General features: G+C 46.7%; 1 protein-coding gene across 5 annotated transcripts in view; it reads left to right on the top strand.

Annotated features, from left to right (window-relative positions):
• The window catches only part of Prkce (protein kinase C epsilon), a 515,277-nt gene that overhangs the window by 313,535 nt on the left and 183,353 nt on the right, over positions 1–18,389 (top strand). For all 5 annotated transcript variants that reach the window (XM_085690953.2, XM_085690952.2, XM_085690954.2 and 2 more), the window contains 4 exons: positions 740–774; positions 2,044–2,129; positions 5,807–5,936; positions 17,722–17,864. In XM_085690953.2, the coding sequence (XP_085547079.1) occupies positions 740–774; positions 2,044–2,129; positions 5,807–5,936; positions 17,722–17,864 (394 nt within the window). The remainder of the gene's footprint in view (positions 1–739; positions 775–2,043; positions 2,130–5,806; positions 5,937–17,721; positions 17,865–18,389) is intronic.

The raw sequence follows: 18,389 nt of genomic DNA, 5'->3' as shown, positions 1-18,389 counted from the left end.
TCTTCCTCTGGGCTTGTGGGGAACACCCCAGTTTCTAGTTCTGGAGAATGGCCCAATGATCTGTGGCTCCTTCTTCTTGGCTGAGGACTGTAGGGCGCTCTGGAACATTTTCGTATATTCAAGCAGAGGTGTCTCGGTGTGAACCAGCAGACATGAATTTTCAGGTACCCTGAGGACAGGGTCATGACTGCCTGGGTTTGACTGTTTCCAGGCTAACTAGCCTTGCCACAAAACCCTGCTGTGACTGTGGAAGGAACCTCCAATGACTAATTGAGCCACTGAGCTCTCAGCTCTAACTGTAGATTGCCCATATTTCTTGATAAGCTTTGGGGAGCCCAGGTTCTATGCCAGGTTCTATGCCAGCCTTATCCACCATCACAGAGCCCTCAGGGGCATGCCCTGGTACTAGAAGTTGAGGAATATCCTTTATATCCACGAGGAAGGGGATGTTTTAATTGGCTGACTTCTGTCCAGTTCAAGCAGGATCCCTTGTGGATTTCTAGAATACTGCTACCCCGACCGGTGTGAGTGTTTGTGCAAGAAACCAAATCCTGATGCAGCAGGCCTTGTACCTGCTCCATAAGTGAGGCTGTCCCCGTGGCCTCCTGGAAGGCATGTTTAACCCTCCCAGTGGCAGTGAAGTCACACTGCTCAGCAGACGCCACGGTACTCACTCAGAACTGGGTGGCTTTGTGCATTTATTTTTTGACCTAGTAAAATTCCATCTTCTTCCTTTCAGGGGTGTCATAGGAAAACAGGGATACCAATGTCAAGGTAAGAGGCGTTTTATGAACTTGGCTCTTGGGACCTGTGGTTAGGTTAAGATGATAACCCCTTCTGGAAGGTTCTTGCTAGATTGGATATGTGCTGAGTCTATGTACAGTTCCATTGTCCTCCCTCTCTAAGAAGTGTGACCCCTCAACTTTGTCCCTGCCTGGCCATCACGCCTACATACATGTATGAAACATGCCACAGAAGTACGTCCTGTCTGCTGCCGCTCCAGCAAGTGCCATTCGCCTGGCATTTTGGCTGCAGTAGCAGAAAGCAGTAGTGTTTGGTTTTTTCTGGTAGATGTAGCATTTCAGTTAGAGGAGTCTCCTGTCTGCCTCGGGCCTATGTGTTCTCCCTGCTCCCCTTTCTCAGGCTCTCGGAAGGCACTCTCTCACTGGCTTGCTAGTAACCCTGTATGGTTCCTGCTGATTCTCTTTGTGTGATTTCTGCTATGGAATCATTTTTAAACACTGAGAGCTCACTCGAGGTGTTGATGATTCCGTTTCTCTAGTTAATTGACTACAAATGCAAGGTCAAGTTGGTCTGGTGGGTGGAAATGAGATGTGGTCATTTCGAGACTTCCCTCTAGTGAGAACTGAGAGGCCATGCTGTCTCCCTTGAAAGTCTAACTTCAGGCAGAACTTGGGGGTGGTTTTATTAATGGTTGCTGTGATTTGGGACAGTATGTGTTCAGACAGTCACCTCCTTAACTACTGATGACCTATTACCTCCTTTTAACACTGCCCCCATGACCTTGTAGCTAGAGTTACGGGTCATGTTTTGTGAACTTACTAAAGTCAATGGAAATTTTTAAGTTTTGCACATGGTGATCAGAAAGCAGGTTTTTTTGTTTTTGTTTTTTGTTTTTTTTTAAGCCCAAGGACTCCTGTGTTACATGCTCCAGTGCTGACCCCAAATGAAAAGTCCTTGTGACACGGTCCTGAGTGGAAAATGAGGAGCAGTACAGAACCTTTAATAGAGAGGACTCCGTGGAGAGCTGGGTAGTTGCTGACTTTGGCGGGCGGCAGCAGGGAAACTGAGCAGCGCCCATTAACCGTCGATTTCATCCTTCCATGGGATGTTTAGGAAGCCCCAGAGTCCTGGTGCAGAGTGTTTGAAGCACTGCCTTAAAGGCTTACCAAGGGGATTAGATTAGATTTGGACACTGTCTGAAGGGGCACAGCTCTGGTCCTATCTCCACTGAGACCTGATTTAATCTCGGGTGGAATCGCGCGTTCTCACTCGGGCTTCTTATGTTTCTCTCGTCTGCAGTTTGCACTTGCGTCGTCCACAAGCGATGCCATGAGCTCATTATTACCAAGTGTGCTGGCCTAAAGAAACAGGAAACCCCTGACGAGGTAAATATTTACAACACTGGAATTCTGTGCTTTCTTCCGTACCAGCCTCTCCCTTCTCTGCCCCTGTTTTGTAAGGGAACCTTCGCACCCTGAGATCCTGCGGTTGTCTTCCTTGTATGGAGCAGGAATGAAAGGTGGACCACTGCCTGCTGGCTTGAAGCACTGCCTCTTGAATGAACACAGCTCTAAGTTAGTTTTACCTGCGTGAACTAGGAGCCCAGAGCTGCAGACCATGAGGGAAATGTGGAGATCCATATATTTGTTTATCCATTTATTTATTTATTAATGTATTTTCAAGACAGGGTCTTACTATGTAGCTCCGGCTGTCTGGGAACTCACTATATAGACTAGCCTGGTCTCCAACTCACAGAAATCCACCTGCCTCTGCCTCCAGAGTGCCGGGGTTAAAGGTGTGCGCCACTATGTCTGGCTTTGAGATGTGGAGTCTTGTTTCATTGCCTCACTGGATCACTAAAATGGCACAGTGATGTGTCCATCGCAGGTAATAAGCAAATGGAATCAACACATAGCAGGAGCCATCCTCTAATGAGGTCAGAAACAGAGAGGAGTGAACAGCGCAAGGAGGGCTTAGGGAGACTAGATGACATCACTAGGTACTTACTCGGCCTGACTCAGAAGCACTTCAACATGTTATTTCATCCCATAGTAACTTTAAGGAGGACCAGATATTGCTGTCTTCGTCTTAGCACAGAGAGACAAGGAACAGCAAAGTGGCCACAAAACTTGCCCGGGACACATAGGTACTCTGAGAAGGAGCTGTGTCCTGTCTTAGAGTTTGACCCTTGACTCCCTGTCTCTCAAGCTTAGAAGTCAGTGTCAGACTGGCTTTATGGGAATTCCGAACACTACAGGGATGTGAAATTGCACAAGGGAGCCTGGTTTCCTCTAAGAATCAAGATAGTGGCACCACTGGTAGGCCAGAAGACCCTCCTGAGGGGAGATGGCAGGCGGGATGTGAGAAGGAGGTGACGGTGCCCAGGCTAAAGTTCAGAGGTCAGCTCTCTATTCCAGCTGCAGTGACTACTGCACAATCGTGGTACTGGACCCAGGCCGGGGAACCCTGGGAGTACTGGCCACTGGGGTTAAAGCGAAGGAAGCTTAGAATCTGAGTTCCCCAAAGTGACCTACACCATCCTTCTGTCCACTGCCTGAAAGTGGTCAGGCAGATCCAGAACTTCGCATCTGAGACATTTCTCATCTTTGGGTCTCCTCTTGCTTTGTGCTTGTCTCTGAAAGCAGCCAGGCACAAGGCTTAGGTCGAGCCACCTGTGCTCTGAGGGTAAACTGAGGCCTAATCCCCACAGTTGTTTACAGGGGTGTCTGTTGTCCTGGTTGAATGTGAAAACCAGTGCCTGGACTACAACTAAGTTAGTAGAGTGTTCATCTAGCATGCAGAAGGCCCTAGGTTCAATCCCCGGCACTACAAACCTAGCGTGGTGGTGCGCACCTGTAATCCCAGCACTAGGAAGATGGAGGCAAGAGGACAAAGTTCAGGGTTATTCTTGGTTTCATAGTGAGTTCAAGATCAGCCTGAGATACATGTGACCCTGTCCCAAGGAAGGAAAAATAACGTACCACCCGGCAGCTGGCTCTCCTGACCACTGACCTGGGGTGATAACCAACAGGACATTGTTACTGCATTACTTTTACAAGACGATGGGGAGGGAGATAGTGCATTTACTGCTCCACTTCCTTCCTGTGAACATTCCATTGACTATTTACTGGGCACTTCCCTTGTGGCAGGCATTGTGCCCAGTCCAGTAGAAGCAAAGAGCTCATATGCCCAGACTTCGTGGTTCTCACAGGTCTGATCTCCTGGGAACCTTGGGTTTCTGAAGCTTTTCCTCACTTCCTGAAAGGGAAATGTCCCATAAGACTCTGGGATTTGTACAGTAGCAAGCTGAGATTGGAAACACACAGTTCCCACTTAATCTGGCCCCTGATGGTTCCTTCTGTCTTTGCTGGCAGATTTAGCAGTCATATTTCCAGTGATGCATGCCCCTAACTGTGGCCTGCATCCCCGGCGACAAATGGTCAGGATCTTGAGGGGGGCGACTTAGTATGGTGGAGTGGATTGCCCATCCGGTTGTCCCCATCGCGTTGGCAGAGGTCACTGAGTACCTTTCCGTTGGGTGTCTAGTCTTTGAGTCCGCTCCTCTGAGTCACTGTTTGCAGTGTAACGAATGCACTGCATCTGCACACACTTGCAGCCCCAAATGCTGCTTTCCCAGCATTTGGAAAACGTCTACTAAAAAGGGCTCCTACCTTAATAGCAAGCTTGAAGCCAGCTTGGGCCACATCGAAAGACTCCATCTCAGAGCAAAACTAATCAGCTCTGATGATGGGCTTCTTGGACCATTTCTTTGCCACCATGAGCACTTGGCCAGCTGCGTGTCTCATGTCTGACAGTCTGTATACCCCTTATTGTTGCAGGAAGCAAGAATACCCTGTCTTCGTGTCAACCCTCCTTTTGTTTCCTTTAATCTTGCAATTCTCTCCCTGCCCTGTTCTTCCTCCTCTGTTTTCTCTGAGAGTTTTGCCCATGTGCACTCCACAGTAGGAGTGTATATATGTGTGCTGACACCCACATGAATGTGTTCACTTGCGTGTGTGCTGTCTTCGTGTTTGCTCTTCCTAAGGACTCTGGTATGAGTATGTATCTCCCATCGACTTATCACTGCTCTCTAATACCTTGGAGTCACTGGGTTTTTTAAAATATCTTTTGAAGATTTATTTTTAGTTTATATATATGGTGCTCCATGCCAGAAGAAGACATCAGATCTCATTGTATATGACTGTGAGGCATCATGTGGATGCTGGGAATTGAACTCTGAACCTCTGAAAGAGCAATCAGTGATTGTAAACTCTGAGCCATCTCTCAAGCTGCCTGGAGTCTTTGTTGATCCCAACTGAAATTCATACATCTGTCTCCAACCCTATAAGGGCCTCCTGATCACATGGGCCAAGCTTCTGTACCTTTCTACCTTAGTCTGTCATTCATATATTTATTAAATTATTCCTGGTGGGTTGGCTTCTCTTCTTACTACATGTCTACCATGTCTTCAGAACTATAGGACTAGAGCGGGCACAGTGACCTCATCCAACCTTAGGAGTCAGCAAAAAAGGTGCATGGCTGACACTTGACACTCTGATAAATCTAAGGTGGTGGCCACAACACTGTTCTCGATACACCTGGGGAACTTGTACTCTGATGGGATTCTAATGGAGGAGATACAGTAGCATTCGGGTTCCATGGGAGGACTGGCCATTTCTGGGAACTGAGTGACAAGGACCCCTAGTCACGGCTTCACACCCTAATCAGGGTCTGCACCCAGCGTGCATTACTCCCGAGTCTTCCAAGGGGGCCTTTCCGTGCCACATTCAGCTGACAATTAAAGATACACTGTACACACCCCCTCCCTGACTGTAGAGTCATCGGCATTTTCATCTCATGGCTTCCTACCCTGACTGGGAAGGGGGGAGGGTTCGTGTGGCTTGCAGGTTCCCTTCAGGGGCCTGCAATGACGTGTGCCTTCGGAGGATGTGATTCTCTAAGAATCCATCCAGGAATTCTGGGAGCAGTCAGCTTCCTGGAGGAGCTGGGTGCTGATGTCGTGTCCTCCTGGGTGCTGATGCTCTGTCTTCCTGTCCTGCAGGTGGGCTCCCAACGGTTCAGTGTCAACATGCCCCACAAGTTCGGGATCCACAACTACAAGGTCCCCACGTTCTGTGACCACTGTGGGTCCCTGCTCTGGGGCCTCTTGCGGCAGGGCTTGCAGTGTAAAGGTGAGTCTCAATCTTCCTGACCCCTCAGCCCAATACCCATGTGCCCCCCTCCTTTCTCCTTTTGTAAAAGCATTCTGTCCGTATAGCATGACTTTCTAAAGTGGGTTTCAGATTTGCCTGTAGCATTAACCCTTGGTAAGCCATCGTTCCCTGACTGGGTACCTTTGAAGACCTCTCTTTGAAGAGAGTGGCCGTGAGTGTGGAGAAAACCTGGCAAAGAAGATGCGGCTGTGCCTCAGAAAGTGGCTAGTTAACTCGGGGAAACAAAATGAAGATTTAAAGCAAAGAGGCAGTGGGCCAGAAGGGAGGACGTATTTTTAGAGTCGGATTATTGAAGGAATAGGTATGAATTGGTGGTTGTCTCTCTCCAGCCTTGGTTCCGAGCTGACTCTTGGAGAAAATCATGCTAGGGCATTGTCACCTAAGATGTCTTACTGATTCCCTATGGGCTGTACATAGATGACCACAGTCCCATGGCAGAAACCGAGGCTCAGAAGACCTGTATATAGCCCACAGCTTATTAACAGAAGTGTGGCTTGACCCTTGCATCTTGGATTCCTCTCTCTGTTCTATGCCACCTGCAAACTATTCCATGGAGTGTGCTGCGTGGCCCCAGTGATAACTTGTGAGTGTGAGGAATGGGGACATTGTCAGGATCATGAATAAAGGGTCCAGTTCTGTATGGTCCAGTGTGCCCACAGTGTTAAACAACCACGAATAAAGCAAGATGCTTTCATGGAGAGTATTTTTAAATTAGGTTTTATTTTTTGTCCTGATTATATTAATAAATAATAATCATTTTTAAAGTATAGTGTAAGGAAATAAACAAGATATGGCCACACCACTCACCAAGGGGATTTTTACTGACGCTATGGACATTGTAAATCATGGTTGCAGCAGAAAGATATTAAAGGACTAATTCATGTCTAGCGTGACTAGAACAGGGAGAATGATGAACCAGTCTCTAGAATGGGAATGTGGGAAGGACATCAGGGTTGGAACAAAATGATAAATTTGACCTGGGAATAGGAGGTCCCTGAGGAGCATGCCCCTGGAACATGGAGCCGTCTCTTCACTGGCCATTCTCGTTGAACCCAGTGAGTGGGTAGGGGCTGGCTTTGCATTTCTAATGATCAGTAGAGTAGCTATAGGGATGTTGTCCTCTGGCTAAGGACCTCGTGTGAAGAGAGAAGAGTTAAGGAGGCCTTCATGGCCTGGGGTGGTAGATTCTAGCATAAGCCTGCAAAGGCGACAGGAAGGAAGGACCATATGGGGGGCAAGGATTGGAGGGAGGTACACACCCCACACACACTAGGAGAAAGCAGGGAGAATGGAAATAAATGCCCTTAAGGTTCTATCTAAGGTAAGACATGAAACATGAGCTCCTAATGAGAAGGCCCCTGGCTACACAGGAGGGACCCTGGAATGCATCTCAAGTGCACTAGGCCAGAGTGAGGATGTAGAGGCAGTGTTTTCAGAATGTTCTACAGACAGGGAGAAGGTGATCATTGAGAGGCTGAGGAGACAATTCATATACCAGTGGCCCATGTGGGTCCCCATGGAGCCTGGTGTAACTTAGATTTTGGATCATTAACCAGCTCCCAAATAAAGACACAGAGACATATTATTAATTATGAAAGCTAGGTCTTTGGCTTAGGCTTGTCCCACCAGCTCTTTTAACTTAATATGACCTGTTTCTGTTTATCTATATTTTGCCTCAGGTATTTTTACTTTCACTCTGTATGCCCTGCTTTTCTGCTTCCTCCGTGTCTGTCTGTATGTCTGGCCCCTGGTCTCGGTCTCTCTCTCTCTCTCTCTCTCTCTCTCTCTCTCTCTCTCTCTCTCTCTCTCTGTGTGTGTGTGTGTGTGTGTGTGTGTGTGACCTTCTATCTCTGTTGAGCCTTAGATTCCTCCTCCTACTTACTCTCTCTGCCCAGAAGTTCCCACTATACCTTCTGCCTAGCTATTGGTCAGTTAGCTTTTTATTAGGCCAATCGGGTGCCTTGATCAGGCAAGGTAAGCAAATACAATACATCTTTCCATAGTTAAACTAATAATCCACAAAAGCCTGGTCCTGCTTCATGCTTTGGTCATGGCTTTGCCCTGCTCTCCTGCTCAGCAGGCTCCCCAGGTTTGCACTATTGTAGGCGTGCTGGTGGGCCATCCTAGGCTAGAGCTCACCCCCTCTGCTACATATGGTCCATCTGCGGCTCTGTGGACTCAGCTTTGGTGCCATTCAGTAAAACAGGTTTCTTAAGAACGTGAGTCCAAACAGACAGACCCTTGTCATTGCCCAGGTCACACTGTGTCTTTAACTTAAAATTACCCGAGCCACATGAGTGCAAGCAATGTACATTTGCTCTTCCAGTTTAGGATGAGAAAGTATAGTTATATCTCACATCACTTAGTGGCAGCGATTTGGCTAAGAATGTTATTAAGAGACCATGTTGCCATTGTGCAAACATCACTGGACAGACTAGCAGACTGCAGTGGTTGTGATGAGCCTATGTGACGTCACCTCCCAGGACCCCTGTTGTCTATGGTGTGTGTGGTCAAACATGAAGGGAATGTTATGCACTATGTAACTCTGCTGCTGTTGAGTGACAAAGAAGCAGAGAACTGACTTTTGTGCAGTGAACCCCAGGACTTACAGCCAGAAACCTGCCAGGGGCTGCCCTCTGGCCTTGGGTTGTCCTTTCCCTGCCCTTACCACAGAGGGACCAGGTTCACACAATTACTGGGCAGTTGAGCCCCTCAAGTGAGGATTGGAAAATGCCGGCTCTAAGCAGGCAGATGGAAGGGTCCATTCATTTCCTCGCCTGCCATTTCAGACTGAGCCGAGTCTGGGGCCCTTGGCTATCACTCCTGCTCTATAGAGTCCAGCAACCATTATCAGCAGCATAGAAATGGGCTGCCAAGGATTGTGTATAACCTGCTGTGGGCCACTCATCGGCCACTTAAACCCGTCCATTCCCCATTTTCCCTCTGCCTGAGCACCCGCACTTTAGCATAGCCACCCCTGAAGCCAGAAGACACCAAGAAACAGTTTAATGGTGAAGCCAGATCTCCTTCATGGGCTGCAGTCTGTTCTGCAGGACTCTGCGAAAGCCCTGTGCTTCATCCTTCCTTCCAGAGTCCTCTCACTACGTCATAGCTGTGCACCGAGGCACAAGGAATGTGTGCTTTGGGAAGGCCTAGCTTGGAGATTCTCACCGGGCCCCAGCCTCTCTCTGAGATCTATCTTATTTTGTCTCCCCTTCCCCCACCCCCGAAGCTTAAGACTGATCCCAAGGCCTTGACCTTGCTAGGCAAGCGCTTGATCTACCACTGAGCTAAATTTTAATAACTGCTTTGGTCCCAGGCTATTCGCCTGGATTAAGGCTCATGGTGTCTGCAGGGCGCGATAGAGAGTAACAGAATTCTAGGGAAGCTATGGTTTGTAGAGACTGTGTTGGGCTATGAGTTGAGAGAAGTCCTCATGGTCCTGGTTGGGTTACTGCATGCTTGGGGAACCATATGTAGGTCACCATCTGCCCTTCTGCCTTTTGAATGTAACAGAAAGCCACATGCTTCAGAGGACGGCTCTGCAGAGCCAAGCAGGTAGACAGATTACCCCCCCCCCTCCTCTTTCTCCTGCCCCTCTGCCTTTTCTCTCTCCTCCTCCACCTTTTTCTGAGACAAGGTCTCAGTAGTTGCTCAGTCTAGCCTGGAACTTGCAGTCCTCCTGCCTCAGCTCCTGAGTGTTAGGCACATGCCACCATGCCCGACTCTGCTTTCCTTTCATACAAAACTGCTTAGGATATTTAACAGCATAGAAGAACTTTCACCGGTTTCAAAATTCGGGCCTTTGCTATTGTTTTAGCAGCTGGACCCTTTGTCCATAACCTTTTCTTCATTTTTGTTTTTAGAATTAAATGCACACTGGTAATAGAAAGATATGTCCTTCCGGTGAGCAGTTCATGCAGACCTAAGAGGAAATGCATGCGTAGGACACAGTGCGCTCTGTGCTGTCTTTATCCTTCCACCGGAGACTTAACTGCTGTTAAAACATTCGCCTTGGGGCTCCCCAGCCCTTCTGTGTGTGTTTGTGCTGACCTGCCGTAGCTAAATCACCCCCACAGAAGGCGCTGTTGCAGCTCAGGCGGGTCTAATTACCTCCTCGGCCATGGCGGCCATGGCGCTGTCACCAACCCCAGGAGGTCAGCTTGCTCCTGAAGGATATTTACACTAGTCTGCCCCTTCTGTTTGTGAGCCTAGCTGTAATATCAGCTTGGGAAAAGGTGAAAACAGAAAGAACTCCCCCCCCCCCCCCAAATTGTAGAGCATAATGGAGAGGAAGCACGTGGATCTGTGTGCCCAAATTCCAGGCCAGTCTGGGACGGCTCGGCTGCTGGGGCCCCACGTGCACATGGTGGGTGCTCAGAGCCGCAGGGATGGAAGCTAAGTCACAGGACAACAGTGGCTCTTTAAAATAGACAGATAAGAGCCCCACCTGGGCAGAGTGGCTCTTTTCGGCATCTCTAAGAAGTCAATGCAAATGAATGTTACAGGTAGCTCAGGGTTGAATCGGGAGGAGTTTGGGGCTATGGTATTGTTTGGTGTTCCCTCATAGTGCCCCCAACACCCTCCCCCACACCCATGCCCGTGTGGGTGTGGGTAGGTGTGTGTACGCCCACACACGTGTGCTATAGGTGGCTCAGTCACTTTATGGGAATGTAGCTTGGGTTTCTTTTGTTCCAAGCTGGGATATCCACTTCAGTTTTTGGTCTGCTACCTCCTGGTGTCGTTCCATCCTCCAGGATACCCCACTCCACCCCACGACGTGTTCCCACTGTGGGTATCTGTCACCCAGTACCCCCATGCCTAAGCAGCTTTATTCCGGGCGCAAGGCTTTTCAAAGTCCTTTCTCTTCCACTTCCTCAAGCTGTCTGAGTTAACTGGCGTGTGATTGGATATTTTGTCAAAAGTAAAGTCTCCTTTACAAGCTCCAGTTCAATAGTCTGCATACCCAATTCCACCCTGGGGAAGGACTGATCTGGTATTTCAACACCAGAGGGCGCCAGTGGTTAAACTGTGCTGAACAAGTCAGTTGCTTTGGGGCAAGGGAGTGCTGTCCAAGGTTGTTGGGCAGGACAGGGAAAGGTGAATGTTGCTGAGGGGGAAGGGGTGGAAAGCCAAGCAGAGGTGACATGTTGTGGCCTGGACTGTGTAACCCACCTGAGGATGCTCAGGCCCTCTTAGTGCTGTCTGGTCCAGATCAAAGGGCTGTGGTAGGCCTCTCTTCCTCCTCCACCATATGCGCCACACTGTCTTCTTCCCGGGACATCTGTTCAACCGGAAGTTCGGTGCAGTGCCCACTCTAGGTCAATGATCACGCTCTGGGGCAAGCAGGAGGCCTGGCTCCACCTGCTCGGTTTCATTCTTGAAACACTTTAATTTTAATTGCTTTGCAGACCTTGGATTTTTAAGGAGTGTGCGTTTCAGAGCGAACCTGAGCAGACATGTTGAGATCCCCATAGAACCTTGTCTCCGCACATGTGCAGGCCTCACACATGCACAGGCCCACCGTAAGTGCTCCACCTCAGAATGGGCCAGTAGAGAGCAGTGGCGAACATACACCAACATGTCATCATCATGTAGAGTCCACAGTTTACGTCAGGGCTTAGGGTGAGCATTGGAACATCTGTAAGACTGGACAAATACAAAGTGACAAGAATCCAGTGTTGCAGCATAAGAGGCAAGAGAAAAACATCACTACCCTGGAGTCCTCTGTGTCTGTTCAGCTTCCTTTCCAGTTAACCCTTGCGTTGCTGCTATAGTTTTGCCTTTTGTGGAGCCGTGTGACCGGTGCAGAACAGCCTTTCAGCTCGATGCTTTTATTTAGTAAAATGTGTTTAATATTCTTTTCCATGTTGCTCCATGGTTTGAAGTCTTTCTTGTTAAGGCCAGTCAGTAGTGGCATGTCTAGATATACCAAAGGCCATTTGTCTGCTTTCAGAGGCACCTCTCAAAGGCATACACATCTGGAAGATTCTAAATACAGCTGCCAAAACACCCAAGAGTATAGGTAGATTTTTCTGTCCTGACTACCAGGTCCCAAATAACAACATAGAGATTTCTTATTAATTATGAGAGCTCGGTCAATAGCTTAGGCTTGTTTCTAACTAGCTTTTATGATTTAAGTTAGCCCATTTCTGTGAATTTACTTTCTGCCTCATGACACCATTACCTTTGCTCTGGACTGCCTATGCTGCTTCCTCTGAGTCCTGCATCTCCTTGCGACCCTGCCCTTCTTCTTCCCGGCTTCCTCTGTGCCTGAAAAATCCTGTCAAGCTATTGGAAGCTTTTTTATTTTATTCATCCTTTTTATTAAACCAATAAGAAGGCACCTTGGCAAAGACACATCTTTACAGTGTACAGAAAGATTATTCTACATCACATGAGCAGGTTTTTTATTTGGATATAAATTTTCAATTCATAATGAGTGCCAGATGTGTAGTTGCTAGATTATATGGTAAACAAGATGTTTTGTTTTGGGGAAAAAAACCAAAAAGACAAAAACCATACTGAGCTGTCTAAATAGCTAAATGGCTATGCCATCCTTCCCCGCCCCTCAACTACCAATGAATGGGTGCTTTTATACCTCACATCTTCACAAGTATCTGATGTTGTCAGCGTTCTGGATTTTTCTATTTTAATATTAATAGGATGATGTAGTGGTGTGTGTGTGTGTGTGTGTGTGTGTGTGTGTGTGTGTGTGTGTGTGCGCGCGCGCGCGCACGTGCACTGCATGCACAGGAGTATGTGGGTGTGCCTGCCTATGTACACATGTGGAAGCAGAAACCTTCTTCTATCATTTGTCACCCAGTTGCCTTGAGATGAGGTCCCTCTCTGAGCTGGAAGCTCACCATCCTATCTAGACAAGCTCTTCAGATCCACTTGCCTCTTCCCCAGTGTTGAGTTTACAGGAAAATGCAGCCATGCCCAGATTTTTGCTTGGTTGCTAGGAACTTGACCTCAGATTTGCATGGTTGTAGACAAAGTGCACTTAGCCTCTGAGTCATCTCCCCATCCCCTCTGTGCTGCTGGTTTTATGTCAACGTGACACAAGGGAGACAGTAGAGAAGAGGGAACTTCAACTGAGAAAATGTCTCCTGAAGATCTGACTAAAGGCAAGCCTGGAGGGTATTTTCTTAATTAGTGATTGGTGTAGGTGGACTCAGCCCATTGTTGGTGAGGCCATGCCTAGGGTGGTGGTCCTGGACTTATAAGAAAGCAGGCTGAGTCAGCCATGAGGGGCAAGTCAGTAAACAGCACTCCTCCATGGCCTCTGCATCAGCTCCTGCCTCCAGGTTCCTGCCCTGTGTGAGTTCCTGTCCGGACTTCCTTCCTTGATGAACTGTGATATGGAAGTGTAAGCAATAAGCCTTTCCTCCCCAAGTTACTGCTGTCATGTGCCCATCACAGTGACAGAAACCCCAACTAGGACACCCTCTAACTGACTCAGTGATTCCCTAGTGATGCACAGCATGTGCAGTGCCCTCATGGATTTGCCATCTGAGTATCCTTGACATGGTCAAAGCCACTGATGAAAGAACACATTTAATTTGGCTCACGATTGCCAAGGGTTAGAGTCCATGATAGCAGAGGGAAGGCGTGGTGGCAGGAATAGCTGAGAGCACACATTTGATCCACAGATGGGAAGCAGAGGAAACACTGGGAATGTCTTTTCAAATCTCAAAACTCACCCTCCAATGACATACCTTCTTCAACAAGCCCAGTCCTTCCCAAACAGTTCCACCAACTTGATACCCAAAAATTCAAACGTGAACCTAGAGGGGCCATTTCTCATTCACACCACCAATGCTTACAATCCATAAATATGGAATGAATCTGTAATAATTTAAGTTTTAGGTTTTTTAATTGTAGTTTCATAGTTTTCCTCATATGAACCTTATGTATTTTGCTTAATTTTTATGTAAGTATTTCATTTAGGAATATTAATTTAAGTAGCAATGATTTTAGCTTTTAAATCCATTTATTCATTGCTGATATACAAGGAACTGATTGACGTTTTTTTATTTACACTGTCTGAAACCTTATTATAACCAATTGTTGGCTATAGGAGCATTTGTCTCTCTTTTCCTCTCTCCCCGCTCTCCCTTCTCTTTCCTTATGCCTTCTTTCTCTTCTCCCTACTTCTTTTCTCTTCTTTTTCAACTAGTTTCTATTATTTCATATTTTCTACAGATACATTTGCATCTGCAGACTGAGGTTTTCTTTCCTCTCTTTTGGTGTACATGCCTTTTGTGTCCTGTTTTTGTCTGACTCTATCAGTTAGGATCTCCAGACCCATGGCTGGCAAGGATTAGTAAGAAGATTAGTTCCAGATGTTGAACCTGATTTGCATACCTGGAATAATTCTACTAGATCATGTCATTTAATTCTCGATTAGATTTAACCCATTGTTAGATTAATTTTGCTATTGTTTTGTTGAGGGTTATTGTCAACTTTTTATTGTTTTGTTGAGAGTTATTGCATGGAAGATCTTGCTTTGTAGTTTTTTGCTTTGATATTCGGGCTCCATGATAAATTAGGAAAGATCTCCTCTGCCTCTATTTTCTAACAGAGACTTTAGAGAATTAGATTTCCTTAAATGTTTTGGCCCAGTGCTTGCTGTTTCAGAAGGTAATTGATCTGCTAATGGCGGAGCTGTTCCTATTGGCTTTTTCTTATTGTGTGAGCTTTGGTAGATGATGTGTATCAGCCTGATATTTTTCTTTTCAGATGTATGAAGGCTTTGTGGAGACTCTGCCTGTGATGCAGAAAGTCTAAGGACAGCAATTGTGTTTTCTCTTTCTCTCTTCCTTCTTCCCTGACAAAAGACTCAATGATTTTCTAAAAGAAGCTACTTTTTCTCAGTTGACTTTGAATTTTCACTTCAATTGATTTTGATCTAATATTTGTCTTTTCCGTATCATTACATATTTAATTTGTACGTTATTTCTCGTTTCTTGAACAAAAGAGCAGATGACTGATTTTAGGGTCTTTTTCTTCTCTGATGTGTACACAGTTGCTGCCATTAATTTCCCTGTGGCTGCTGCTTTGGCTACATCTCACTCATATTGATGAGCTGTACTTGCCATTTCAATCAGTCTTGGGAGTCCTTCTCGTTAGTTGGCAGTGTGTTGCTTGAGATCCTCCAGTTACCTTTCTCCAACTGACTTCTAGCTCCGCTCCACTGTTCTAAAATGGGGTATTGTATACATGCTATAGACATTTTCGGAATAAAACTTTAAGGTATAGCTGGTGACTTAGAGCTGGTGCCCTAAACAAGATTGTCCCCAGTCCGACTCAGTGTCTGCTTCTTGGTGCTGTGTTTGCTTGATGGTTTTACTCCCTTGGAATTTCAGCTTCTGTGTGGAAGTCATTTTCTTCCCAGCAAGGTGACAGTGTGTGTGTACTCTGATGACACAGTTCCTCACTTACTGACATTTTTGTTGCGATCGCCTTTAATGGCTGAGCCATCTCTCTGGCCTGCTTTCCCATTCTTAAATTTGTAGTTTGTTATGCAGTTACCCTTCTCCTGGACCTCCTCCATTCAACTCTTGTGGAGAATTCCCAGGAAGAAGCCCTGATTTGCGTAGTACAGCTGTTTCAGGTTCTTGCCATGGTGGTGCAGAGGCAGGTGTTTTAGTGGGAATAGGGTAAGTCGCTGGGCAATGGTTCCAACTTCCATGGCTCTAATAGCCTGGAGCTCCTGCCACTATGTCAATTCTAGCCTCAGACCCATCGTAGGCATGGTCTAGCCCTGGCCCTAAAGCGTGCTGTTTATCTGGTAGTCCTGGACCATTCCTGGCTTCACTGGCCTAACAGAGAGCATGCTTACAGCCCCAGAGCTGGAGTGTGGTGATTGACGTCTCTGTGGCTGTTACTCCTCTTGAATAGCTGCCTCCCAGGCTGGAGCTCCTGGACCCAGCTGCAACCTTGTGTACCTCATCTGCAGGTCTGTTGCAAGCCAGGATGTAGAGTCACACCTTCCAAAACAATTTGTTTTTAAGGCATTTTATGGTCCAGCATGTGGAGTGTAAATTCAATGTATCACGTGTGCTTGAAGAGTGTGTGTCTTCCTTTTGGGTGAAATAGTCAATAGAGTCAGTTATATCCAGGTTATTTGGTATCTTTGCAGCATTCAGCTACATCCTTGATGATTCTCTGTCTTCATGTCTGTGCCCATCTGGTAATAGAGTATTAAAGTCTCCAGAAATAATAGCGGGATCATCGATTTTTCATTCACTTGCTGGCTATATTTGATATTCTCTTGCTAGGTGCATACATATTAGGGATTCTATCTACCTGGTGAGCTACAGTCACTGTGCACTGCCCCTCATTCACTAAAATAGCTTTCCTTGTTCCAAAAATTTCTGTATCTGAAGTTAATATACTGTGATACAAGGTACAGATTCACTTTAAAACCCTTATGGTGGGAGATGTGACCAAGAGCCCCCGTGGATACAGGGAACGCAAATAGTACTAATTGATGTATACTGTTTCTCCCTACAGCATCCCTATGACAGAGTTTCATTCATAAATTAGATACAGTAAAGGTTAATGCTAGTAAACAATACAATAAAGGCAATAACTAGGAACAGAACAGAACAGATATTGTAAGAGCGAGCTGTCAAGAGCCAGCATCACTTCCTTCACAGCTTTGGGGCATCATTGAGTAAGATAAGTGCTGCCATTTCCTGTGTGATAGTTTGAATTTTAGACATCTTGCCAAGCCACAGTTTGCTTTGGAAGGTAAATAGAAACCTTTAGAAGACATGTCTATTTAAACTGCTCCCCCATTCCCTCCATCCAAGATGGAACCCAGTGCTCTGCTTGACCAGATAGGTAACCATCCTACCATCGAGCTACGGCCTCAGCTTCTCTCTTATTAGCCATGACTTCCAACATCCTTGCCATGTAAGCTCAGATGTGCCGCTCCATGTTTTTAAACTATTTTGCATGTCTCATTATGTCCTGTAACGCTTTTCTTGATAACCAGATCAAAGGCGTGGCAGTAAGTGCTCCATGACACAGTCTCTCAGAGGTAGGTTGTGACTGTGAAGGGTAAACCCCACAATGCTCCCAAGCTCCTCTGGCCTCAGGTAAAATTGGATGGCAGGAGTGGTCTGGACTTAATGTTTCCTCAAGGTTAGTTAGGATCTGATAAAGCCCAGCAATAAAACTCAAACAAGCTGTCTCTTCTCGTGGCGGACCTGGGGAAGATGAGCAGAAGTGCTCTGACCTGTTTCAGGGCTGTTTATTTTCCTCTGGCCCTGTTGGAAGTTGGCTGAGTACTCCTATGATTCCCAGGAAGCTCGCTGGATCATGTGACTCACAACAGAGTGGTGTGGAGACCATCTATGTGGCATTCATTTGGGTCTAGAATCAAGCTTAGGTCAGTGAAAACAAGTTGGTTCTTACAGAGACAGTATCCTGTTCCCAGCAGAAATGCAAATATGACCTCAGCTTGCTTTTATTTCATGTATGTAGGAACAGCGTGTTGTAAGGGAGTGGGGGGGGGCAACTAGAAACAGCTTCCAGACTTTCTCTGCAAGGCGGCTGGCAGATTACTGTAGTTCTCTGAATTGGGATGGGTGATGGTTTCTCTGTGTGTATTTTTACTTTTATTCGTTTTCCAACCTCTGTCAGAAGAACATGTATTACTTCTGTATTTTGGTAAGGGTCACATTTTAGGCATGACTATTGGATGCCTGTCCTCCCTGTCTCCTTACAGTCTGCAAAATGAATGTTCACCGCCGATGTGAGACCAACGTGGCTCCCAACTGTGGAGTGGACGCCAGAGGAATTGCCAAAGTGCTGGCTGACCTGGGAGTTACTCCAGACAAGATCACCAACAGCGGCCAGAGGAGGAAAAAGGTAGGGACCACCGATTCGGGAGCCTTCTCTGGGCCTGCTTCTGAGAGTACTCTAGAATGGGGGATGTAAGATTCCTAGGTTTAGGCTTCAGATAGTCATAATACCGTGTGTGTGTGGACAAAATAAAGATGCCAGTAACATGGAAGTCTCATCCTACCTCACGACTGGAGAAAGGGGAGGGGGGCGACAGAGCAAGCCTAGAGTTATGTGTGGGTTAGGGGACGCTTGGAAAGATTTAGCTTTCTACGTGTCCACGAAACCCTGGGCCCAATTCTCAGTAACACAACAGAGCAGAAAGTTCACCAGAGTAAACAAGCTTTGACATGAGGACCTTGAAGTCCCTTCTAGAAAAGGCATGACACTTTAGACCAGTGGTTCTCAACTCTCCCAATGCTGTGACCCTTTAATACGTTTCTCGCCTTTTGGTGATTCCCCAACCATAAAATTATTTTCGTTGCTACTTCGTAGCTGTAATTTGGATATTGTTGTGAATTGGAATGTCTTTTCTGTCTTTTCCGGTGGTCA

The sequence above is a fragment of the Myodes glareolus genome, chromosome 6, assembly GCF_982192425.1.
Source record: "Myodes glareolus chromosome 6, mMyoGla1.1, whole genome shotgun sequence".
Lineage (NCBI taxonomy): Eukaryota > Metazoa > Chordata > Mammalia > Rodentia > Cricetidae > Myodes > Myodes glareolus.
Note: the sequence above shows the minus strand (reverse complement) of the source record. Positions and strands in the feature narration are given on the sequence as shown.